The sequence below is a fragment of the Radiomyces spectabilis genome, assembly GCF_025331425.1.
Source record: "Radiomyces spectabilis strain NRRL 2753 chromosome Unknown BYT42scaffold_8, whole genome shotgun sequence".
Lineage (NCBI taxonomy): Eukaryota > Fungi > Mucoromycota > Mucoromycetes > Mucorales > Radiomycetaceae > Radiomyces > Radiomyces spectabilis.
In genome coordinates, this window is record NW_026251933.1 from 1,767,768 (window position 1) to 1,791,173 (window position 23,406).

A 23,406-nucleotide genomic window follows, 5' to 3' on the forward strand; every position below is an offset into this window, starting at 1 on the left:
GAGCGATTCGGGCAATTTTCCGAGATATGAAGAGTTCTATTTGTAACCAATATTATCATTGTCATGGTTCTTCATGCATCGTCTCAAAAATAGTACAAGGTAAAAGTAACAAAGAGTGAGGATGCTCCAAGTAAACTAAGATGGGGTAAAAAAAAAAAGGCAGGAGTGGTTTTGTAATAAATTCTCGGTTAATGAAATAAGATAATGTAACCCAAAATTAAAGTGCTGTATGGGTTTGGATGACCTACGCTTGCCGAATACCGTGCAAATGCATGATTGCATTTTGATACAATGTGAGCTAAGGAGTGGAAAATAATAAGTTACAGCATCTCGCAGATTTCTTGCATCGATGAGTGTTAGTGTTCTTATTTCATCGTCCTGTATTCAAGCCAAGTTCCATCGGGATCACCTGAAATCAGGAACGAGGGGTTGAGAGGGCATTGATAATTTTCAATAAAGGAAACATGAAAACCCCACACTATTCCTCCTAAAACATCGAATCCAAAACGGCAAGAGCTTTTTTTTTCTATAACGTGGCAACGATCGCCCGAGTTCATTTGAAACAAAAGTGTCAAAATTACAGGCAAATAAATGCTTGATATTCTTTTTATTGAATGATACAGATGGGTGATCCGTTTCAACGCATCTCGAATGGCTTATATCCGTGAAAGGAAACCTTCGTCCTGTTAGATAAACTTTTTAGAAGTGACCACTGACGTCTGATTTCATTTCACGATTCGAAATTGTTATTTCTTTTTTAATAATGAACGCTGTCCTAAACATAATGAAAAAGAGGGGTTAAGGATAACTTTTTGACAAGGACGAAATAATAATCATTCGGATACAAATTCAATGGGATCGAGACCACCGTTTCATCACAGGGCAAACGGATTATAGGAGAATAAGGTCCCGGTTTTGAAATACCCGTGTTTGGAGGCATCTTTGTTGATTTCCTCAAATTATATGAATCTCGCCTTGTCAACCTATGGTGCAATATAATCAATCGAAATTCAAGACTCATCTTTGTCATGAAACAAATCTTGTAAACTTTTTTTTTAAAAAAAAAAAGACCGGGAACCGAAGCATGAGACGATCGGCCTCGAAGCCTTATTGGCTACTTTCGAAAAAAAAAAGTGCCATTGTACCTTATACTTCAAGGGGGTTAAAGGACGATAAAGAAAAAAGGAGATCAAAACGAAATAACGCACTGTTTGTTCGTTGCAGCTGCTATACATAGGATCTCCGGGCCATAGCATGTTCGTACCGAAGATATATAAACACTGGGTTCATTCACTTCAAATCGAACATTAAATTGACACCCACCTATCTTCACTATTATCCTCTCTGCCATGAAAATCAGTCTTCTCATCTTTGCCTTTTTCCTCGCTCAAAACCAAGTTCGCGCTCAATGCGCCTGTAAACCGGAAGATACAGTGTGTCTCAACACATGTGGTAAGACAAACCTTGCTCCATGATACCTTATCACTATGCTTTTCCCTCCTTTTTTTTGTGTATTCTAAACCTTCTTTTTTTTTGACAGTGGAAAGTACACAGAGCTGTATGAAGGGCTGTAGTGATAATGACTGTTATCAAAACTGCATTTCAGACCATTGGCCTGGAGCACCTGACAGAAGTGCGAGCCGTGCCGTGGAAACTGCCAGCAACAGCGTGTCGGCTTTAGCCACCGAAGCCGCCAGCACCTCTTCTACAGCAATTGATGACGTGGCATCCTCTACCAAAGTTCCCTCCGCCACAGGCTCGGCCTCTGTTCAAACCGCTGCGTCCGCTGCATCCGCCGTATCAGGTGGTTTACCTAGCATGAACACAGGCGCTAGCAGCAGTGCTGTCCAAACCGTTAGTGCGGCAAGCAGTGCATCGATCTCCGCAGCTGTGTCATCGAATCTTGTAAAACCCAGTTCGGCTAGCCTGTCCATGCCCTCTTCACGTCCCATTGGTAAATTTTCTCACATTATTAAATCCATCGCCTTGATCAGCATGACTGATTATATTTTTTTGGTCTGTCTGCTTTAGTTTCTCCGGCCAGTACACTCAGACCAACGATGGGGGCTATACCGATTTCTAACCAAGGCTACCACGCAACTCCCATGGTAACCACCCTCCTTGGGTTGGCGTTCATCAGCATCCTATTGGCGCAATAGCCTTTGTAACTAGTCGTACAGAAAACATACCCATACCTTTTTTTCCCTTTTGCCACTATTAGACGTGCTTTAATCATATATGCACATGACACCTACTTCCTTTGTCGAGACAACCCAAAAACAAAAACCTAAAAAAAAAACAAATAAAGAAACTTGGAAACAAGGATCTGCATGATAAACTTCTCACATACAGCATTGATGTGCGCGTTTCTTCTTTTCGGGATCAACGGATTTTTTTAGAGTAGGATAAGGATGGATTGGAGATGATGCTTAAAAGAAAGCATGGTGATGCTCAGTACCATAGAGTTTGGATCATGCATCAGACTGTCCGTGAATGTGTTATCGTGCGCCATTCGCCGTTGGCGTTGAAAAAAGCAAAAATCGCCAATTTTGGCAACCATGTTGGTCCCGATCTCTCGCCTCCTGAAGGCTTCTCACGCGTCCTATTTCTTGTCATATTTTTTTTGATACCCATCCACACTGGTTTCTTTCGTCTTGTTTACTCGAATATAAACAGTTGTTTTGTTCTATTACGACTGCTTTACTTCCAGTAGTATACCATGTCGGCTTCTCACACTAATGGCTACCAAGCCATTCCGGATAACGAAGCCGTCAACAACAGTGAATCCGCACCACTGAATGCCAACAGTCATTACCAAAATGCGAAATGGTTCTTTATCAAGCGCTATTTACGGCGCCATATTACCAAGATTATCCTTGTTCTGCTCGCCATTGTGTCACTGGTGTTGTTCCTGATCGCCATGTTCGTGCCTTCCACCAAACCGTTCCCTTCCAGAGGTAATACCGTCGATATCCCTGTCAATCCTGGTATCTCCGAGAGCGCGATGCAATCGGGTCTCGCTCACTGCCAGCGCCTTCAAAAGGCGCGCAAAATCAACGTACCTTCGGAAACCCGCAAAAACCCTCGAGCTGGCAATGCTCCACCCGTCTTATTGACTCATGCCACCGTTTGGGATGGCGAAGGCAACGTTCAGCATGATGTCGATATTTTACTGCAGGATGGTGTCATCCGTAATGTGCAACGTGGCCTTAAAGTTACGGATGCATCGGTAAAGATTATCGATGTCAAAGGTCACATTGTTTCTCCAGGATTGGTTGATATGCACAGGTAAAAAGCACCCAACGGTCGATCGACCCCGGATCACTTTCTCAACTTTTGATTTTATTTTCAGTCACATTGGCCTTGCTTCATGGCCAGCATTGGAGGCTACGGCAGATACCAATGAAATGACGATGCCATTGGTGCCTTTTGTACGATCCTTAGATGCATTTAATCCTTCCGATAAAGCCATTCGCATTGTTGCTTCGGGCGGTGTCACCACCGTCTTGGTATTGCCTGGATCGAGCAACTTGATGGGTGGTGAAGCATTCACATTCAAACTTCGTCCCATGCCCACCACCAGCAACGAAGATATGCTGGTACAATCCAAGATTGACGAGGACCAAGAAGCTAAATGGCGATGGATGAAGATGGCATGCGGAGAAAATCCAAAGGTAAAAAAGGCGAACCCCTTCTATGACCGTGGCCCAAAAAAAAAAAAAAAAGTTTACAAGCACGGCCTATTCCATATGTTTATTCGTTTACTGATCAAAAAACATAGAGAAACTATGGCAGACGTGGACAAATGCCTTCGACACGTAAGTGAGAACATTGTACACTCTTGTGAGTACTTGTTTTTAAATCATGTTTGCCCAATATATCAGGACTCGGTGAAGCCTACCTTTTCCGACAAAAATTGGCGGAAGCCCAGCAACTAATGTTCAAACAAGACGATTGGTGCAGTGCGGCCGAGAATCTCGATGAAGGTCGCCTCGAGACCCGTTTCCCGGAAGATCTCAGCTTGGAATCGTTGGTGGCTCTTTTGCGTGGTGATGTCTTGCTGAACGTTCATTGCTATGAAACCCACGATATTGAAGCCATGATACGCCATTCTCTCGAATTCAATTTCACCATCAGTGCGTTCCATCACGCCCTCGATGCTTACCGTATTCCTGACATCCTGAGACGCGCGCGAAACAATATCACGATTGCCACATTTGCCGACAAGTGGGGTTACAAGAAGGAAGCGTTCCAGGCCACACCGCATGCTCCAAAGATATTGAGAGATGCCGGTATTACGGTCGCTTTGAAGAGTGATCACCCGGTCCTCAATTCACAGCATCTCATTTTTGAAGCGGCTAAAGCCACCCATTACGGTCTCTCGGCTCAGGAGGCATTCAAGACCGTCACCTCTGTTCCTGCCAAAGCACTGGGATTGGGTCACCGTGTCGGTTCACTCAAAGTGGGTTATGACGCAGACGTCGTCATTTGGGACCGTGAACCGCTCGAACTCGGCGCTTCCCCCCTTCAAGTCTTTATTGACGGTGTCCCCTTGTTCGACGAGCGACCTATTGCTCCCGTGAAAGAAGAAGATAAGCCAGTTAAAGCCCAGGCCCTTTCCTTTGATTACGTCAAAGATCAAGTCCAAGGCGCCAAGAATTTCCGATTGACCAACGTTGGACAAGTGATGCTCCACGATAAAGTGATGCAAGGGCCAGTGGATGTTGTAGTGGAAGATGGCGCCGTGACATGTGCTGCCGCAGATTGCCACCATGCGATCGCCACCATGAATCAATTTGGCAATGCGCTTGAAACCATTGATACTCAGGGAGGTTACGTGATTCCTGTAAGTAGACATCTCGTTTTATCACTCCGCCTGGATTTTTCTCATTCAAGTTTGAAATCTAGGGCCTTATTGCCGTCGGCTCTTCTTTGGGTATGGTAGAAATTCCTTCGGAATCTTCGACGAGCGATGGTACCGTACGACCCTCAGTTTCCCATGATGCCAAAGCGGTAGTGGAAGCTGTGGATGGTCTGAAACTGGGCACACGTCATTTGGAAGAAGCATACAAGGGAGGCGTCCTGACTAGCATTACCGCCCCGATCTCTTCCAATGTGGTCGCTGGCGTCAGTGTTGCTTTCAAGACGGGAGCAGACTCGGGTAAGTTGTAATCTTATTATGCTATCGGAAAACGTTTTCCATGATACTGAAAGAAAGAAAAAAAACCCTAGTGCTTTCCGAAGGCGCTGTCATTGCACCAGCGGTGGCTCTTCACTTGCAAATTGGTGAGCAATGGAAATGCGACAGCTTCCCTACCATTTCATCGCAAGTGGCGTACATTCGTCAGATTCTCACGGAAAACATCAAAGAGAACAATTACTATGGCCAAGCCAGCCGCGGAGACATTCCTACCGTGATCAAAGTCAACAATAAGGATGAAATCGCCTCCATTATCCGTCTTAAAAAATCACATTTCCCCAGCGCTCGATTTGTAATTCTTGGTGGTGCCGAATCCCATCTTGTGGCTTCTCATCTTGCTGAAGCCCAAATTCCCGTGATTCTTCAACCTGCCTTGTGTACCCCGGAACACTTTGAGTCTATCCATTGTTTGACGGGTGCGCCCCTGACCAACGGTACGGCTGCTCACGTACTTCAACGCCACGGTGTCAAGATCGGTATCGCGGTGACGGACGACGCGGCAGCACGTAATCTGGCCTGGGATGCCGGTTGGTTATCGGTCACGTCGCCGCATTCTCCGCTGGCGTTGGGCGACATCACCGAAGCCGAAGCAGTCCGTTTCGTCACCAGCAACTTGCAAGAAATCTTTGGACTTCAGTCCTACAACAGTCTTTCCATGGATGACAGTTTCGTTGTCTGGTCAGGCAACCCATTCCATATGCACAGTCGTCCCATGTTGGCCCATTCAAAGACTGAGGGCATTCAAGTTTTGTGATTCCCTACTTCTCGATTATCAATAAACAGAAAGCATCTATTAAGCATGCATTTTTTTTGCGGATGTTCCTGACAAAAGCGAACGCTTCCCCTTTTGCGGGTTCTCGAGCCGAGCTGTGACGTTGATTTCCTTTTAGAGCGAATCGCGAATCCAATGGGCGTTGGCCAAATGGGATCTGCTTTGACGGGCAGCAACACGCTGTTGGCCGGCATTGGTTCTGTTTGTCGTTTCTTTGTCTTTTTTGCTCCCTTCAACCATGCGACTGCTGTTTGTATTGATGAGCATAGCCGTGCTGTTGCTGGTGACAGTACAGGCAGGGCGAGATTATTATAAAATTCTTGATGTGCCTCGCGATGCGCCCAAGAACCAAATCAAACGTCATTACAAAAAGCTGTCCAGAGTATACCATCCTGACAAGAACCCAGACAACAAGGAAGCTGCTACCAAGTTTATGGAAGTGGCCGACGGTAAGACCAAAAAAAAAACAAGTGTGATGGTTTACCATAGTAACGGTTGCTTAACTCATGGTCTCGATTATCTTTTTTTGGTGGATACAGCTTACACTGTTTTGATGGATGATGAGAAGCGAGCCATTTACGATCGGTACGGTGAAGAAGGCTTGGAACAGCATAAAAACGGAGGTCATGGATCCCCTTTCCAGAATCCTTTTGACATCTTTTCTCATTTCTTTGGCGGAGGCTTCGGTAAGAGCTGATCAGTTTTGTCTTATTTGTCTATCATGTCGCTCATCTCAGCGTATTGCCCCCAGGTGGAGGTCACGGACAGCCTCAGGAACGACGAGGTCCGGATATGCAGGTGATGCTGGAAGTGACTTTGGAGGATTTATACAATGGGGCGTCGATCGATATCGATATTTCGAAACAAGTGGTCTGTGATCACTGTCACGGCAGCGGAGCTCGTCGATCCGAAGACATCAAGACGTGTACCGCTTGCGGCGGTCACGGCGTTGTCATCCGTCGAGTGCAACTGGCCCCGGGCATGGTCCAGCAAATTCAACAGCAGTGTGATAAATGTAGAGGACAAGGAAAAGTCATTACCCACGTTTGCCCTGCTTGTGCAGGACAAAAAGTTCGTCGTGGCAACGAGCAGTACAATATTGCCATTGACAAGGGGGTAGAGGATGGTCAAACCTTGGTATTGGAACAGGAAGGTGATGAAATGCCGGGCGTGATTCCCGGCGATGTGGTATTCACGGTCTCCACCATCCCTCATCCCGTGTTTGAACGACGAGGCCATCACTTGTATACCAAGCAAACCATTTCTCTCATTGAGGCCCTGGTTGGATTTGAAAAATCATTGACCCATTTGGACGGTTCCAAAGTGAAGCTACAAAGAGACACCGTGACTCAATATGGATATGTGCAGACGATCAAAGGCGCTGGTATGCCTCACCATGACAATCCATCGCACCATGGCGATCTCTACGTAGAATACCAGGTGGTGTTCCCCACACACATGGACAAAGATGTGATTACACGTAAGTCGGACCTCCATGTCACAAGCCATGCCATTGGTACTTACCTGATAACTGAATAGTACTCAAGAAAGGAGCCCATTTCCCGCCTCAACAAACACCGCTCTATCAAGAACTGTAAAGACTTCAGAATTGGCATATATTACCAAATCATTTATCATAGATTCACTTAAATTTTTATTTATTTCATGGGTGCAATTGATACGTGATGGACTATGCTGCAACACAGATGACTCTTTTTTTTGTATTACTTCCATGCCTGCCTGTTTACAGCATACAAAAGAAAAAGAAAAGAGTAATGGTCAGATTGCATGCAATTTCGTTCCGGTTTCTGCCTCTTTTTTTTATCCAACATGTACGCGACTGAATTGCCTGCATAAAGTTTGCCCCTGACAGTGAGACAATGAAATTGAGGATTTTTATAAAAACGCATCCATGGTTTCCCTGTCATGAATTCGTTCGTTACTTCTTCGTCGACTCCAATTGACCATGATTACGCCTGCTGCCGACAATCCAAACCGTCTAAAGAACGAAGCGGCTCCTTCTCCGGTCGGTTTAAAGAATGTGCCCGCTACCCAGCAGGCCATCAGCTTGCAACTTCAGGGAGAGGTGCCCAAGTGGGTCAACGGTATCATGTATCGCTCGGGTAAGTCCAAAAAGTGCATACACTTATTGTTGCGATACCCCACTAAGTTTGGGTGTTAGGGGCGGGAAGATACAATATATTGTTGGACAATGGGGACACGCATCATATCAGTCATCCGTTTGACGGTCTAGCGATGCTTCATCGGTTCGAGATCAATGGTGAGACGCAGACTGTCAAATACAGTTCTCGCCACACTTCGCACGGTGTGGAGCGGCGTATCGGTGAAAGAGATCCCACCTTGCTGACGTTTGGTCCTGATCCTTGCAAAACCATCTTTGGACGCATGCAAACGGTGTACCACCATATTTCAAGATTTGGGTCCAATGCCAAGCTGCAAGAGAACGACCCCGAGTTTGATATGGTCAATGTCACCATCACACCGAATTTTCCCCTTGGGGAACGACTGGAAGCCGAAACGGGGATTCCCCGAGGACAAGCGCTGGTCATCAAACGGGATGCCAATACACTTCAGGTCGTTGATAACACCACGTTGGGTAAGTGAAGGCTAAAAAAAATTAGTGACAATGACGATGTATGGATGACTGAACCCGTTTGTTTGGTGTTCAGAACCTATCAAAATGTTCACCTATGGCCATATCAGTGACAAGCTTCAGGGGCAACTATGTGCTTCTCATCATCAGTATGACGAAGAAACGGATGAATACGTGAATTTCATGGTCAAACTTGGTCCCTTTCCATCGTTTCAACTCTTTATTCTGGGACCGTACCTTCCCAATCCTTCGCAGCCGCCACCGGAGCCACGTTTGTGCGAACCCATCTGGCGTCACTTGGGGGCCTGGAAAACGATGCAGCCACTCAAACCTGCGTACATCCATTCGTTTAGCCTCACCAAGAACTATATCATCATCCCCAACTTTCCTTACTACTACTCTTTTGGCGGTTTATCTGCGATCTACTACTCGTGCGCGTATCAAACCTTTTACTGGGATGAGACGCGGCCTACTTTGTTTCAAGTGGTGGATCGTCACACTGGTCGCCATATCGCGACTTATGATGCGGACCCCTGTTTTGCTTTCCACAGTGCGAATGCGTGGGACGAAGAGATCAAGCTACCCGGTGGCGGGACCGAACATGTGATTTACATGGACTATTGTACGTATGAAAATACCGACATTGTGGATGCCAGTTTTGAACTGGGCAAACTTTCTTCAGGCGACATTGACCTGGCTCAAGTGGCACCGGCCAAGTTTGTGATCAAGAAGCATACCAGAGACAAGAAGAACCATGCAATTGCTCCCTCGCAAGTCCGAAGATATCGTCTGGGCCACGTGCCTTCTCCGTCCTCATCGAAGCGCTGGACGCCCGATGCGTGGAGCTTTGGTCTCGAATACAACAAACGACGCGTGGCTTCGTATTCCGTACTTGGGTACGATTTGGAATTGCCACGATTCAATCCTCGATATAATCTACGTCCCTATCGTTACCTGTGGGGAGTCTGTGAATCACGTCATGCGCCTTCGTACGCTTCGGGAGCCGTGGTGAACGGATTGATCAAACTGGATCTCAACCGACCTTACGAAGGAAAGAATACCGACGAGAAAAGCTCGGCCAAAATATGGGACGAACCCGGCAGCTCTTGTTCTGAACCAATCTTTGTACCGAATCCAGAAGGCACGGCCGAAGACGACGGCGTGATTTTATCCACCGTGAATACCATTGACCAAGACAAGCAAGAATCACACTATCTTTTAATTCTTGACGCTGCTACCATGGCCGAACTGGGACGCACCACATTGGGTACTTTCCATGCCACCACGATCCACGGCAGCTTTGTCGACATTCACGGTAAAGGTGTCGCTGTGAACTGATGCTCCTAAATCTATGGACTCAGGTCTTGGATGGAAGCAGACCTTTGATGGAAAATGGTTTGACAGAGGAAGTTATTTTTATACTTGCAGGATTATTTTATTGCGTTTTGAGTGTATTCAAGAATAAATCGGCGCCATTGATACCAAGTAAGCGCTTGTAATAAACAATCACTAAGATCATCTTTTTTGCTTTCTTGGGCAAACTGAGCTTTTAAGGTATCACTGCAGTGAATGGTATGATTATTTTCCAGCCAATGTTCGACCAGTCGTGTACCGGCTTGCTTTTTATCTTTGCCTGTCAATTTGGCGGTGGATGGATCCGAAGCAAACTGCAAAAGGGTGTCTTTCCAATAGCCATCGACGATCTGGCGTGGAATGGCTTCCTTGGGCATTGATCGACCTTCGGTGACTTCGTGCAACGCACACCACAGCATGGCTTCAACGCAGTTGACCCTCAACGTGACTTCAAAAACACCAAACGATCCATTGCTTCTTGCTCGTTGCTGCTCTACAGCAATCGCGCCCGTCGATGGCATCAAAGGCATCAATCGCGATTTTACGAATTCGCGTACCAGAGGAGCGGCAACCGAGGGATGAAACGATGGTAATTCCAGGTCCACCCGGGACCACGCTTTCACCGTATTGTTCTTGGTCAATTGAACAAACGCCAGATTGCGATAACCAAGATCGACGGAAAGCACCGACGACGGAAGCCCGTCCTCAAACGAGAATCTTCCTTGTCGTGTACTTTCGTCAATGACACCTTGATAATGACTCAAAAGGCGCGATTCCAAAGCGGCTTTGGTACCTATGGTTTTCACTCCGCTTTTCAGTGCAATCTCTCTCAATTCATACGCTTTACAGGAGGCTAATCTATGCATCCATCATTGGCCATGATTAATAAGGAGGAAGAGGAAGACCTCTCCGAAAGGATGGCGTACCTGTGAGCCACCGCTTCCGTGACATGCTTTGAAATCATGAAAAGAAAGAGAAAGAGAGTGACAAAGTCGGTAAATTTGGTTTTTCTTTTTCTGCAATGCTGGCTTTTTTATTGTTATTGAAGGCTATTGTTTTATTTTACATATAGCAGACAAAAAATGGGAAGAAAAGGGCGGATGTGAATATAGAAACAATGACAGGTTGTTTAGAAAACGAGAGCGGCACCCTTGGTCTTCTTTTCACCACCCAATTCAAAGTGCTTGCAACGCTTGAGGGGTTGTTGCATCTTGTACTTGCAGACGGTACATTCAAGACGGAGAACGACTTTCTTGGTGGTCTTGGCCTTCTTGTGGAAAACGGGCTTGGTCTGACCACCATAACCGGACTGCTTACGATCGTAACGTCTCTTACCCTGAGCGTACAAGGAGGCCTTACCAGCCTTGTACTGGGTCACCTTGTGAGGAGTGTGCTTTCTGCACTTGATACCTTTGCAGTAGGTATTTCTGGTCTTAGGAATATTGACCTATATGCCGAAAAAGAAAAAGGAAAGACGTCGAAAAAAAAAGGAAAATATCAATAACTCGTTCTCTTATTCCAAATGTCATTTTGGGGTTTCATGAGGAGAATGGGAAAAAAAGTGGTAAAGCATCATGGGGGTTCCAATAGCGACATCTTAATTTTCTCGGAAAACTGATGCATTGGGGCGTGATCCGTTGCGAAAACAGCGAAAAAAAAAAATGAATCGTTCGTTTTAACGCGAATTGGACGGTAATTGATGACGGATGGATGGATGGATGCTAGAAAGATGAGATGGAAGGGGGGATGCAACAAAAACTCACCATGGTGAATCACAATCGAGCCAGAAGAGAGAAGGGAACTTCTTTGGATGGTGGCAGCAAATCGGTTTCATCCTCCAATCAGTGGTCCGGTAGCGGAGTTAAAAATGTTCAAGCATTGGGGGGGAGGGAATCCCATCGAGATTTATTACTGCCAAAAAACTGGGATATTTCATATTTCTTTTATTTTTTATTTATAGTTCGGGTTGTCTAGCTGCCAGTTCTTCATTCGAAACAAGCACAGCCGCATCCCAGTATTGCTCTACATGCCATTTGGATAACTCTTCACGTGCCATCTTCTCACTTTCAAATGTTCGCCAGGTGAATTTTTTGAATGCCTTTTGTTTCACTTGACCTTCCCATACCAGGAAGCATCGATTCTCTTGTTGTTCGCCTTCGGGGTGATCGATTTCCATGGCATCACTGCTTCCGTCCTTCGGTGGTGGCATATCATTCCAATCGATTCGCCGAAGCATCAACTTTTTGTATGCCTTGATACTCTTGGGACCGCCTTCCACAATCACCAAATGACATTTTGGATGCACAATCACCATGCCCGTCAATTGATACTGCTGCGCATTCACTTCAATTTTGTAACGATGCTTTGGATGCGAGCAATTGATGACCCTACATCAAACACAGCAGCCGAATGAATACTTAGTCATTGTTTTTGGTAATATCGTTCGCCGAGACACTTACTTGAAGACCGCTACTTCGTTGCTCGTCTTCTGATCTTCCTTCAATTTATTCATGATTTTCGCTCTTCGTTCTTCCGGCGTCAGTTGACGTTGTGCATTGGCCAATTCGTGCTGCTTTTGACGCATTTCCATTTCTTTTCGTACTTTTGCTTCGATCTTGGTCGGATCTTGGATCGCTTCCTGTCCCAACACGCGCATCAAATTGCTAATTTTCACTATGGTAACCGCGCGGAAAATAACAATGTCAGTTACGATTTTTTTCTTCACCTCTGTGAATATATAATTTCTTACCTTTGGGAGGATCGGGCGGTAATAAGCCCAATCGAATTCTGTCTTGTTTTTCCTTTTGTGCTTCCTGTCTTCGCTGTCGTCTCAGTTTCTTTCGTTCTTTTTTCGTCAGCATCAATGACCGTACAGGCGTGGCTGCACTGTTATCCGTCGGCGGTTTGATGGGAATAGGATGATGAACGTACAAGGTGACCAAGGCACCCAATTCATCAGGATTAACAGGAGCCGTCTCGAGATCGTCATATGTCTTGTTTGGTAAAAACGGCGCATCCCACCACTCGGCCGCTGGTGGCGGCTCTTTCTGCAAATAATAAAAACACGCTCTTTCAGCCTCTGTCCTTCATGTATAATAAAAATAAAGTTGCACTTTCTTACTTTGATTGCTTTATCTGATACATCCATTTCCACTTCCATGCCTGCTTTTCGTACACTTTCTGCGATTTCCTGTTTGAGTTTTTCGAGCTGGGCTTTGGCTCGTTCTTGATTTGCTTGTTGTACGAATTTGCCGGGCTGCACAAATTTGAGAGGACGGGATCGACGTAGTTTCGGTGCTGCCTGCGCGTGTAAGTTGGGATCATAGTAAGGATTCTTGGTCGTGTCCGTAAAATCTTCGGGGGGTTGCTCGATCTTTAATGTTTTTGCTTCTTTATTTGGTTTGGCTGCAGCAGCCGCGGCCGCCGCTTTACGTTCGTTGGCCTAAAAAAAAAGGATTAGTTGCGCGTCATTGAATGAGATCCCGATCTGCTTGGCTTTTTTCTTTTGTACCTTTGAGGTAAGAGTTTCTCTCTTGGGAATAATGCCTTTGTCCAACATGGCTTTGAGATCGAGATTACCGGCTTCATCCAAAGCTATCTGTGGAGGTGCGGCTGGGATTTTGTCAGCGGTTCGCATGCTGGCCACGGGCGATCGAGGCTAATTACAGATCTTGTGGTTAATTCACCAAGTCTCTAGAAGCAAAACACAAGCGATCACAACTCACCAGGGAAGCGCCACTTGCGGTAACTCTGGCTTTGGCTTCTGCAATTTTTCTTTGGATTTCCACCAGATCGATTTTGCCGGATGCATTGAGTCCGCCAGTGGGAGGTAAAACGGGAACTGGACTTGGCGAAGCTTTAGGTGGAGTTGGTGGAGGTTTCCATTGACTGGCCGACATTCTAGGTTGCGACGGTCGATGCTGCTGTTGTGAATTGCCCGGCGATCGAGAACTGGAAGGCGACATCCCGCTGGATTGCTGGAATTTCGCAAGCTTCGCCATCACTTCGGCTCGTTTGGCAGCGACCAGTGCTGCCGCCTAGAAATAAGTAAAAAATTTAGCGCTCCATATGCCAGTGTATATAAGTTAACACAAGGTAAAAAAGTTATTACCTGTTGTGGATCCGACATGGTGTTATTTCACACAAAACTGAATATACGCAGCAAAAATGGGTCTGAAGTGGTCGAATTGTCCTCCACAAGCTGGTTCCTTTTGCAGCAGCAGTGAAAAAATTGGTAGTCACAATCCGCTTGACGTCACCGAGTCATTCGGTATGCCTTTTTTAGCATGTCCGCCACGCATGAACCGCGTAACCACCTTTTTCTTGCGGTCAGGTTTCATCAAGAGGGTGGCCTTTAGTTATTGTGGTTAAACTGCTACTGAACGACGCACAAAACTCCCATGCTCTGATTATACTAATTATGGAATAAGAAAGCTTATTTAAGACTAAAAACGCAATGGACAGCATTTTTTTTGTAACAAACAGAAATATGTTTCTTTTTATTCATGCATTGTTACTAACTGCATTACAGGTTTAACACTGTGATTACAAATTCTGCTGAGTACTGTCACCAGCGTTGCGCGAGGTACTATTGCCGCTGGTGAGGTTGCTGAATTTGTCCCTAACTTGATCAGCCATACCGGAAGCACGGTTTTCGGCATTTTGCAACGTTTCTTCGATCTTGCAAGTGGTGTTCTGTGTAGTTCCTTTGGCAGCCATGCGGTCATTGCCAGTCATATTGCCAAACTTGTTCTTGGCATCACCAGCAGCTTTGTCCCATGTACTGTTGTTCATTTTGATATTTTGCGTCTGTTTTCTGTGATAAACTAAAATCAAAGAAAAGAGAACATTAATTTGAGAAAACTCCCCTTCTCCCACATGGCTTTATACTTGTTGTAAAATCGCATTGCATTACACGGTTTCAGGATGGAGTATCGATCAATTTCACTTTTTTTTACATCGTTTCCAGTCATTCAACAAATTTCGCATCTCCGAGTTCTGGAGCTGAGAAAAACTTTCATCACATTTATGTAACTCGTTTGAACTGGCTCACTCCCAACAGACGCGTTGCACGAATTCACTAGTAGCTATGCTTAGGGAAAAGATGATAATTTCATGACTCCATCAAACATGTTCCTTTCATGGCGTTCCTTCTCGTTCGAACCTGACGTATGCCATATTAGTCTTCATGCAGCCGTGTTGCTCAAAAAAAAAACCTTTAAACCAACATATCTGAAACTCTGCTCATCACGTAAAAGGTGTGGTTTTTAATATCATATAATCACAATTTTTATCACCAAGGAAGCGCATCATGAAAACCATTTATGCAATGAAAGCCACACACACGAAACAAACCAAATTCGGTTTTGACTCCTCAAGTGATGAACAAAGAAAGAAAAAGATGGCTCTACAGCATACGTATCCCTGTTGTAAAAAGTCCAAGGGAAAAAAGAAGGCTGTTGCTGCTGGGACGTGTTGCAAATGTTCTGCGACCATCGGGACACATACAATCAAGCATGACCCGTTGTTTGTTATGCAGCAATTATAACACAACCTTCCATTTGTTGAATCAGGATCGTAAATAGACGATGTATCGTTTATGTGTAGATACAGGTAATAGGGAGAAGCGACCTTATTTGTGCAAATACCAAGAAAGTAAATACCTCTCCAAACGGTGTGTGCATCAGAAAAAATGACACACATGTGAGGAGTATAAAATGGAGAGTTCTTTGTGGTTACAGGTTCATCCGCTTTTATCCAGTATCTTACCATCCCTTGGCGGGAGTGGAACTTGATGCAGTCTGTACTAATGGACAGATTGAGGAGCTTAGTAGACGACTGTTTTGTCTACTGACGGGTCTTTATGCAAAGAAGCAGGGCGGGATCCACAGAAAGAGATTCAACATGAACCCTATTTCCACAAAAGAAAGGGCTCATACATGAGTTTGGTGGTATGAAATGCATGTTCATTGCGGGGGATAAAGCACACTTCGAAAAGCGATAATCAATGGTTTTTTTTTCTTATTGCATGCATGTTTACAATATGCAGTGAAGAATGAAAAAGTAAAAATGCGCATCTTGGATTGATCTTCTGCGCGGGTCATTCGACCTACCGGCAGTATGAAGAACGAGAGTATATATATATAGCGAGAATCCTCATCCTTTCACTGTGTTACTTCTCCTACCTTCATCACTGGCAATAGTGCTCGTGTTCTAGCCGCGTTTCCATTGTCTCCTTTTTTCCTGAATCCAAAACTGGAAAAAAGCCGAAGATTCGAAAAACTCTTACTCTATTGACTATAAAACGATCCCAAGTTTCATTGTCTCATTCCTCCTTCTTGATTCCTCACCCGTGCCCACATTTTGATATGGATCTAAGTGACAAGACCGTTTTGATTTTGGGCGGTACTTCAGGTATTGCAAGATGACGCAATTGGAGTGTCAGTACGATTAAGGCAAGAAAACACATCGAAAATTTTGCAACTAGGCATTGGCGAAGCTTTGGTATACAAGTCTGTCGCGTTAAAGTAAGCTCTGTACAAAAAGCGATGACGCAGGGTTCCAAGTTGAAAAGCTGGTTTTTTTATTCTTCTTATTTTTTTCCTAGTGCCAATGTGATCTTTTCTGGAACAAATAACGAAAAAGGATTAGCGATTATGACGCAAGCAAACATTAGACGGTCAGTGCTTTTGGATGCAAATAATACACTCCCCTGCCCTTAATTCTATATGCTGACCCTTCTTTTTTTATTCTTATTTCTAATATTATCTATGATCATGACTCTCCCTCAATCATTGAAAGACAACAAGCCTTATTCCACGCATGCGATATCACTCACTGGCCTTCCCAAGTGGAACTCTATAAAGTCGCCAACGCCGCTTTTTCACGAACCATCGATATTGTGATTATTGTGGCGGGAATTTTGGAATCTTCTTCTCTGACAAAAGATGATGAACTAGGTAAAAAAAAATGTGTGGTGCTGTAAAAAGATATTAAGCCTAGTTCTAACATCAAAAAATCCATATGGCAGATGGCTCATACAGGACATTGGAAGTCAACTTGACTGCCGCCGCCAAAGCGAATCGACTGGCCATTCAGCATTTTTTTCGAACAAAGAAAGCAGGTTGTGTGATCAACACGTCTTCCATTTACGGATTTTGTGCCGCCCCACTTGCTCCACTGTATTCCGCTTCCAAACATGCGGTAAGCTATTTTTTTTTTTTTGCTACTGCTGGCAACGAAGCGAAATCAAACTAATGTATGTGTGTGGGGAGATCAGATCATAGGACTGACCAAGAGTTATGGTACTCTGTTACGATCCACCAATATCCGCGTGAATGCCATCGCACCTCACTTTGTTGAAACCCCTATGATTGTTGGGAAATCCAAACAAATCGCAAATGCTCTTGGCACAGTACCTATGGGTCGTTGTCTTGATGCTTATTTTCGTGCAGTCTTTGATCCTCAACTCAACGGCGACATTATCACGGTGACCTCCGAAAGTACGTTTGTCGAACCTCGTTACACTGACCCCATTCAAGAAAAACTCGACAGCCTGTGTCACGACCGAAAAAAGACCGCGCTAGACGAAATTATGCAGTTTTTCTCATGAGATGGCTTCATGTTTACTCCTGATAGACGAAACATACTTTGGTTTTCTTTTTTTTGCTACTCGCGTATGTATCTATATTATTACAATTTTTTCTTTTAAAAAGGAATAAACACATTGTCATCGTCACTGAACAGCAGATGGAACTGTTTCTTTTGATTTGTTAAGTCTGCGTTTCACACCACGTTTTCCTTTTCATCATCAGGGCTACATGTACTAATCGTTCGTAAAATAGAACAGAAAGAGGGGAAAAGAAAAATGGTTTTTATACATTGACGGCAGTTTTTTTTTTATGACGCGATGACAAGATACTGATGGGTGACTAGCAAAGGTTGACAAGCACTGCATCCAAAATCTACGGATCTTCTTCCTTGGTTATTGCAGACTGCAACTTGGGGAAAGGAAACCGAAAGAAAAGAATACATTGCATACAGATGACGGATGATTTCGTTTTTTTTTTCTTGAGAACAAACCCATTCGCCTTAAAAACATACCACGACGTTTGTTCCCTGAGGAGTCGAGTTGTGTGTGTGTGTATACATGGATGGAAGGGGCGGCGTGTGGAGAAGTGGGGAAGGTAACGGTAAAAAAAAAAAATCGATTGGCTGATGTCCGTTTGACCGTCAGTAAATCTAACATCCATCATGACTCTGGGCTGGTTTTCGTCAAAATCATCGTATCTTCCTGTTTCATCTGCCACTCAATGGAATCCCGCGTTATGTCGTTGAAAAACGTGTTGTCGTAACCACTAATAGTTTATGCCCGACAGGTAGGATGTCTTGTAATCGTCGTAATCGTAGTTGATGCTGTCTTGACTGAGCATCGACCCTTGACCACCGGCCTGACTACTCATTTCAGCCATCATTCTTAACCGATCGCTTTGTGAAAGCGCTAATCCAATCGACGACTGACTGCTGTAAAGGTTCTGAGATCCTGCTCCCATTTGCCATCCAAATGCATGACTGGCGAACGTCGACGATCCAGGAACGTAGCGTGAAGCGTTGTCGGTTAAAGCATTCTGTCGCGTCGTTTTACGGTTAAATACACTCGATTGAGACATGTCTTGAGTGAAAGGACCACTGGCAGAAGGAATGAAAGGAATACTGAATTGCGAGGTAGGAAGGGATCCCAATTCCGACGGGATATAACCAACAGGATCATGGGTTTGCATGTATTCTTGACCATACATACGATTACCACGACGATCTGTAAAGGCAGAGAAAGAAAAAAATGTTAATTTACTCACGATTCCTAAATGCGAAGAAAAAGAATTCTTACTTTCAGTCGCCAAAGGAGCACGGGCGAACGCTTCACGAGCATCAATCTGATGAGCCAGTCCTTGACGGAATTTGTCGTCTTTGCGATACGATTTGCGTGGACGACTAAACTGAATCATGGACACACGCAGATTATTCAAAGCACCATCCACAAGACATTGCATTTCCTTGTAATGCACCAAAAGATGATGCCACAAAGGATGCTACAAAATATTGACATTATCAGTCTACCTTTCCTCGTACCATTTCTTTTTCTTTCACTCACCTTGCTGAGAACTTTGGGATTGCCGAGAATGACGATACCGTATTTGGCACGAGTCAAAGCGACATTGAGACGACGAGGATCGCTCAAAAAACCAAGACCTTGATGTTCGTTGCTTCTTACGCAGCTGAGAATGATGTAATCCTTTTCACGACCCTGGAAAGCATCCACACTAGCGACTTCGATTTCCTTGTAGAGATCTTTGCGAAGTGAACCATTGAATTGCATGTATTGCACAATGTACGAACGTTGACCTTCGTAAGGCGTGACGATACCAATCTGAGATGGAAGCACACCGGCTTTCATGAATCGAGTGACGATCTTTTCACAGTTGGACGCTTCGGTTCGGTTGAGGTACGAAGTACCCGAGGTGGAGATTTCCTCGTTGCCGAGATTTACGTAGAACATCATGGGAGTTTCGGGAGCTGGCCAGGGGAAATCGATGTTCTTGCGAAGTCGTTCTTGAGCCGTGATACCATTCTGAAGTGTGCCTTCGTAGAACATGTTGCTAGGGAATTCCGACAAGCAAGGATGCATACGATACTGAACCTGAAGACGAATGGGACGAATACCCAGGATCACCAAACGTTCGAACAAAGATTGGCACAGACCCGCACGAGCGGCTTTCTTGTTCATGATCACCGGTCCCAACTGCTGATGATCACCGACCAAAACAGCTTGCTTACAACCGAGCACCAGAGGAATCATACATTCCGGCTCAGACGCTTGCGTGGCCTCGTCCATCAGCACCGTACGGAAATTCAGCACAGCCACACGAGGATCACCCGCACCAACACACGTACAACAAATGACATCCGCATTCTACATGTCCAATTTCAAAAAATGAGTAACAAGGACAAACATATGTACACCAAAATAGAAAATGGATCATGAAGGAGTGTAGACTCACCGACAAAATTTCTCGTTCCGATTCACGTTTCAATTTCTCGTACTTTCGTTCATCGGAGGCGCTCAATTCGCCTTGATCGCGTTTCAAGCGGACGAGTTTCTGGAACTCCACGTTGGTATCGTTGTTGAGCACTTGTTCATGGAGGGTCAGGAAGGAAACGGGGGAATCTAAAGCTTCGCGCGATTTGGCCGTGACACGCACCACCTTGAGACCGGTTTGATGAATCTTCATAGCAAGCTGATCCACCGCCACATTGGAGGGAGCGGTTACAAGAACTTGGCCCGGATTCATTTTTGCCAAATGATAGACAATCGAAGCCGAAGTCACCGTTTTACCCGTACCGGGAGGACCTTGAATCAAACTAAGTGGTTTCTGCAAAACTGATTTGACCGCGTATACTTGAGAATGATTTAGTTCAGGCAAGTTGGGCGCCGAGAACCTGTTCAACCGGGGGGGGGGGAGGATTACATTTAATTCATTACTCATTTACTCCCGCCATTCTCTTTCCAAACAACTTACCGCTTCGGCATCTGTGTCTTGAGCACTTGAGGTTCGACATCGTGACCGAGCAAACGATGGTAAATATATCCACTGACACTGGTTTCATCCACAGCAAATGTTTTCATGGCTAATTGCATACGGTCGAAACTGGTGGATTTCCAAACAAAATCCACAGAGAAATTATGCGTGCATTCAACGGGAGGAGCCACACTACGTCGAAGTTCCAAGGCCACTTCATCGCTCACGTCTACAATGAAAAACTTTCAATATCTTTCTTGCCTTTTTTCTCTATTGCTCTACAACATTTCGAGGATACTTACTGTTGGGGATTTTGATGACATGGCCTTCGCCAGCCCAAGGCTCATGAAGTTCACCACGGTATCTCAAGCGAAGTTCGTCACCCACGGCCAACTTGACTTCACCCATCTCCAATTTCGGGAAATAGAACCATGCCACATTTTTTTGATTCAGACCCACATCCCAGCGTACAACAATATCATCGCAAGTCTACAAAGCAACAACGTAAAAGATGAGCCCTGAGAACTGAAACGTGCACACTGTGAATATTCGGGGTATGCATACCTGGGATTCCTTCAACTTCTTGTCATAGTCCGCTTCCATTTGTACCAAGGGACCCAAAATGTTCTGATATTGATAAGCGTCCTCATATCTACAGCAAAACAAGAAATTAGCATCCACGCACTACATGTACCGCGTCCGCTTCTGTGAGAAGGTTCTCGCTCAATTACCTCAGCAAAACAGGATGAGGTTCATCATCGACACCTGGTTTTTCCAAATCTTCCAAGGTGGCTTCTCCGTTATCTTTCCACAGCTCTTCGAGCTTATTGATTTGATGCGAGGTAATTTGTCGGGCACGAAGCTGTTCCTGTTCTCCAGGGATTTTGATAAGCCAGCTGAGGAAACAACGATCATCGATCAAGGGCATCCATTGCGATGTATCCCAATTCATGTCTTTGGATGAAGGCACAGCTGCACAAGGTTGTCTGGTAAAAAAAAAACAGAGGATTTGGTTAACGCACCATCCTTGTAAAAGAACCTAACCCGCCGATACAGCGATGCCGACGAGGGTTGTCCAAGATTGGAATCTTTCACCTACCGACAAAGCAAGACAACGACGGTATCACTTTTGGCGGGAATAAAACCAAGCAAAAAGACGTTGCGGCAACCACAGTTGTAGCATTCCAAGATAGTTTCACCCAGGGGCGATTCGGGATGCAGCATGACTTCTTTATGTTTGGCTCGAACCAAATGATTGACAATGTGGGATCCAGAAGTATTTCCTCGAGCATTGCAGAACCAGCGATTGCAGGTGACACACTTGACAACCGAAGCCGGTGAGTGAATGCCACAGTATTTGCAAGCGTGACTCGGCAAATCTCGTTCATCGGGAGGACCGGCCATGTCTTCAAAAGCGTCAAAGTCATCGGTGCCTTCAAACTGAAATTCATTCACAAACGAAGTCGTTCCGTTGGTTTTGGCATTCTGAGCTTCATCCGTCTGCGACGGCTCCAACGAAAGAGAAGCAAGCGATAAATCGGGATCGTGATCGTGCAGTTTGGTTTGCGTTTGCGTGAAATTATTGAAATCAAACTGAGAAGATTGCGTGTCTGCACCATACTCTAGAAAGGTAAAGTCATCTTGAGAAGCAGCGTCAAAATGATCCATATTGACACAAGTGAATTATTCTTGACAAAAAAAATACACTCGTCTAGAAAATGTCGCAGCAACAAGTTGGGCTGGAATAAAAAAAAAAAAGGTCCAACTCAAACGGCAGTGTGTTGCGGAGAATCAAATAGTCGGTGATGTCAGCATCGTGCTCTCCCTGTTTTGGGGGTTTTTTCTTCAAAGATGAACTTGTAAACACAGGATCATTAGCAAGATGCGAGTATCAGGTACAGTTAATATTACTCATGGCTTTTACATGCAATACTAGGGCCTTTGCTTTTGTAAAGCCTTTTTCCAATCATTTCAAGGGCTGGGAAGCAACCATGGGGAACCATCAAAATTCGGAGTCCAATTTAGATCATTTTTTGCTCTAGTAATAAAATCACTATGCTTCTCTATAACCAAACTCTGGTTGCAAGTACTGCCGATGCACATCATTGACTCGTTTGGGGTAATGATGAAAGAAAATTTATTGTTATCATCGGATCCCGCTTGCTTGTCATTGCTACGGTTACTGCAAAGCGATATGTCTAGCAACGCAGCCAGCATCCTTGATAATTTTCGCAAGGGACATTATTACAGCTGTATCTCTGCTTTTTATGGAATGAATGCTATTACTATCTGCGTGCAGTTTTCTGCCAACGCAAGAGGCATAAGTTAATGCGGTAAAAAAAAAAGGTCGACAAAAGATATAGGTACAAGTTTGTGCGCAGGAAACGATCAAGAACATCATAAATTAAACGCTCTAGCTTCACGGATATTTATTTTGCGTATGACTTCGGTCCATGGGCAGCGTTTTCCTGACGAGACGCGGCATCCCCCAAGAAGGAAATGCTCACATGACCACTGTGACTGTGCCATGGTTTACTTGCTTTGTGCTTCCAAATGTATCAAACGACCGTGCCGTACAGGTGGAAGGGGCTTCTTTAGCATCAAGACTATGCATCATCAGATAGAAGTCGACCGATTTCTTTCAGAGTTATTTGAAAAAGTAAGCTGCGAAAGGGAGGTTCCTAAAGACGTATTACCGCAATGAGAGGATCTGTTTCTAACCTGACGACCATCTGATGACCTATTTTCAAGACGGGGTTTTGAGAATAGGTTGGATAAATCGATGGTATCTCAGGTTGAATTGCATTGGAAACATGTTTAATACGGTGTCCCATGGGGTATATATGAGTTTTGCCATTCCATACGAAAAGAAAAAACATTGGATCGGTTA

General features: G+C 44.8%; 10 protein-coding genes across 10 annotated transcripts; 5 read left to right on the top strand and 5 right to left on the bottom strand.

Annotated features, from left to right (window-relative positions):
* Positions 1-1,219: 1,219 nt before the first annotated feature.
* Positions 1,220-2,287, top strand: BYT42DRAFT_574953 (uncharacterized protein). Its single transcript, XM_051568912.1, has 3 exons — positions 1,220-1,452; positions 1,541-1,954; positions 2,032-2,287. The coding sequence occupies exons 1-3, from the start codon at positions 1,350-1,352 to the stop codon at positions 2,157-2,159; spliced, it is 645 nt and encodes a 214-aa protein (XP_051422656.1). The 5' UTR covers positions 1,220-1,349; the 3' UTR covers positions 2,160-2,287.
* A 281-nt stretch (positions 2,288-2,568) lies between these two features.
* BYT42DRAFT_534964 (uncharacterized protein) lies at positions 2,569-6,109 on the top strand. Its single transcript, XM_051565461.1, has 6 exons — positions 2,569-3,288; positions 3,353-3,674; positions 3,782-3,818; positions 3,885-4,846; positions 4,909-5,161; positions 5,233-6,109. The coding sequence occupies exons 1-6, from the start codon at positions 2,720-2,722 to the stop codon at positions 5,952-5,954; spliced, it is 2,865 nt and encodes a 954-aa protein (XP_051422657.1). The 5' UTR covers positions 2,569-2,719; the 3' UTR covers positions 5,955-6,109.
* Positions 6,110-6,132: 23 nt separating this feature from the next.
* Positions 6,133-7,863, top strand: BYT42DRAFT_517540 (uncharacterized protein). The gene is made up of 4 exons (XM_051565232.1): positions 6,133-6,421; positions 6,512-6,658; positions 6,724-7,452; positions 7,512-7,863. Exons 1-4 carry the CDS (start codon positions 6,211-6,213, stop codon positions 7,568-7,570), a joined length of 1,146 nt encoding a protein of 381 aa, XP_051422658.1. The 5' UTR covers positions 6,133-6,210; the 3' UTR covers positions 7,571-7,863.
* Positions 7,861-9,931, top strand: BYT42DRAFT_646116 (putative carotene oxygenase). The gene is made up of 3 exons (XM_051572673.1): positions 7,861-8,095; positions 8,155-8,589; positions 8,663-9,931. The coding sequence occupies exons 1-3, from the start codon at positions 7,939-7,941 to the stop codon at positions 9,922-9,924; spliced, it is 1,854 nt and encodes a 617-aa protein (XP_051422659.1). The 5' UTR covers positions 7,861-7,938; the 3' UTR covers positions 9,925-9,931.
* An 85-nt stretch (positions 9,932-10,016) lies between these two features.
* Positions 10,017-10,903, bottom strand: BYT42DRAFT_615263 (ribonuclease H-like domain-containing protein; the record flags this gene model as incomplete). Its single annotated transcript, XM_051571945.1, has 2 exons — positions 10,017-10,797; positions 10,866-10,903. 2 exons carry the CDS (start codon positions 10,901-10,903, stop codon positions 10,017-10,019), a joined length of 819 nt encoding a protein of 272 aa, XP_051422660.1.
* Positions 10,904-11,030: 127 nt separating this feature from the next.
* BYT42DRAFT_574961 (60S ribosomal protein L44) lies at positions 11,031-11,773 on the bottom strand. Its single transcript, XM_051568913.1, has 2 exons — positions 11,703-11,773; positions 11,031-11,386 (listed from the first exon to the last, which is right to left on the bottom strand). The coding sequence occupies exons 1-2, from the start codon at positions 11,703-11,705 to the stop codon at positions 11,069-11,071; spliced, it is 321 nt and encodes a 106-aa protein (XP_051422661.1). The 5' UTR covers positions 11,706-11,773; the 3' UTR covers positions 11,031-11,068.
* Positions 11,774-12,394: 621 nt separating this feature from the next.
* Positions 12,395-13,838, bottom strand: BYT42DRAFT_498716 (pre-mRNA processing factor 3-domain-containing protein; the record flags this gene model as incomplete). Its single annotated transcript, XM_051564581.1, has 5 exons — positions 12,395-12,612; positions 12,689-12,986; positions 13,061-13,381; positions 13,451-13,597; positions 13,665-13,838. 5 exons carry the CDS (start codon positions 13,836-13,838, stop codon positions 12,395-12,397), a joined length of 1,158 nt encoding a protein of 385 aa, XP_051422662.1.
* A 646-nt stretch (positions 13,839-14,484) lies between these two features.
* On the bottom strand, positions 14,485-14,846 carry BYT42DRAFT_646119 (uncharacterized protein; the record flags this gene model as incomplete). The annotated part of the gene is made up of 2 exons (XM_051572674.1): positions 14,485-14,755; positions 14,830-14,846. The coding sequence occupies 2 exons, from the start codon at positions 14,844-14,846 to the stop codon at positions 14,485-14,487; spliced, it is 288 nt and encodes a 95-aa protein (XP_051422663.1).
* A 1,408-nt stretch (positions 14,847-16,254) lies between these two features.
* Positions 16,255-17,616, top strand: BYT42DRAFT_574964 (uncharacterized protein). Its single transcript, XM_051568914.1, has 6 exons — positions 16,255-16,353; positions 16,427-16,466; positions 16,547-16,618; positions 16,741-16,898; positions 16,970-17,142; positions 17,219-17,616. The coding sequence occupies exons 1-6, from the start codon at positions 16,308-16,310 to the stop codon at positions 17,549-17,551; spliced, it is 822 nt and encodes a 273-aa protein (XP_051422664.1). The 5' UTR covers positions 16,255-16,307; the 3' UTR covers positions 17,552-17,616.
* A 680-nt stretch (positions 17,617-18,296) lies between these two features.
* BYT42DRAFT_498218 (RNA helicase-domain-containing protein) lies at positions 18,297-22,184 on the bottom strand (the record flags this gene model as incomplete). Its single annotated transcript, XM_051564550.1, has 9 exons — positions 18,297-18,754; positions 18,827-19,028; positions 19,091-19,909; positions 19,998-20,436; positions 20,517-20,745; positions 20,819-21,005; positions 21,081-21,168; positions 21,248-21,502; positions 21,616-22,184. The coding sequence occupies 9 exons, from the start codon at positions 22,182-22,184 to the stop codon at positions 18,297-18,299; spliced, it is 3,246 nt and encodes a 1,081-aa protein (XP_051422665.1).
* Positions 22,185-23,406: the final 1,222 nt, after the last annotated feature.

Excerpts from the sequence above, each read along its gene's own strand:
- BYT42DRAFT_646116 (XM_051572673.1), top strand. The coding sequence starts at position 7,939 with ATGATTACGCCTGCTGCCGACAATCCAAACCGTCTAAAGAACGAAGCG. Across the intron at positions 8,096-8,154 it reads CGGTATCATGTATCGCTCGG|GGGCGGGAAGATACAATATA; the intron begins GTAAGTCCAAAA and ends TTTGGGTGTTAG. Across the intron at positions 8,590-8,662 it reads CGTTGATAACACCACGTTGG|AACCTATCAAAATGTTCACC; the intron begins GTAAGTGAAGGC and ends TTTGGTGTTCAG.
- BYT42DRAFT_574953 (XM_051568912.1), top strand. The coding sequence starts at position 1,350 with ATGAAAATCAGTCTTCTCATCTTTGCCTTTTTCCTCGCTCAAAACCAA. Across the intron at positions 1,453-1,540 it reads AGTGTGTCTCAACACATGTG|TGGAAAGTACACAGAGCTGT; the intron begins GTAAGACAAACC and ends TTTTTTTGACAG. Across the intron at positions 1,955-2,031 it reads GCCCTCTTCACGTCCCATTG|TTTCTCCGGCCAGTACACTC; the intron begins GTAAATTTTCTC and ends TGTCTGCTTTAG.
- BYT42DRAFT_574964 (XM_051568914.1), top strand. The coding sequence starts at position 16,308 with ATGGATCTAAGTGACAAGACCGTTTTGATTTTGGGCGGTACTTCAG. Across the intron at positions 16,354-16,426 it reads GATTTTGGGCGGTACTTCAG|GCATTGGCGAAGCTTTGGTA; the intron begins GTATTGCAAGAT and ends TTTTGCAACTAG. Across the intron at positions 16,899-16,969 it reads GACAAAAGATGATGAACTAG|ATGGCTCATACAGGACATTG; the intron begins GTAAAAAAAAAT and ends TCCATATGGCAG.
- BYT42DRAFT_517540 (XM_051565232.1), top strand. The coding sequence starts at position 6,211 with ATGCGACTGCTGTTTGTATTGATGAGCATAGCCGTGCTGTTGCTGGTG. Across the intron at positions 6,422-6,511 it reads GTTTATGGAAGTGGCCGACG|CTTACACTGTTTTGATGGAT; the intron begins GTAAGACCAAAA and ends TGGTGGATACAG. Across the intron at positions 6,659-6,723 it reads TTTCTTTGGCGGAGGCTTCG|GTGGAGGTCACGGACAGCCT; the intron begins GTAAGAGCTGAT and ends TATTGCCCCCAG.
- BYT42DRAFT_534964 (XM_051565461.1), top strand. The coding sequence starts at position 2,720 with ATGTCGGCTTCTCACACTAATGGCTACCAAGCCATTCCGGATAACGAA. Across the intron at positions 3,289-3,352 it reads GGATTGGTTGATATGCACAG|TCACATTGGCCTTGCTTCAT; the intron begins GTAAAAAGCACC and ends TTTTATTTTCAG. Across the intron at positions 3,819-3,884 it reads TGGACAAATGCCTTCGACAC|GACTCGGTGAAGCCTACCTT; the intron begins GTAAGTGAGAAC and ends CCAATATATCAG.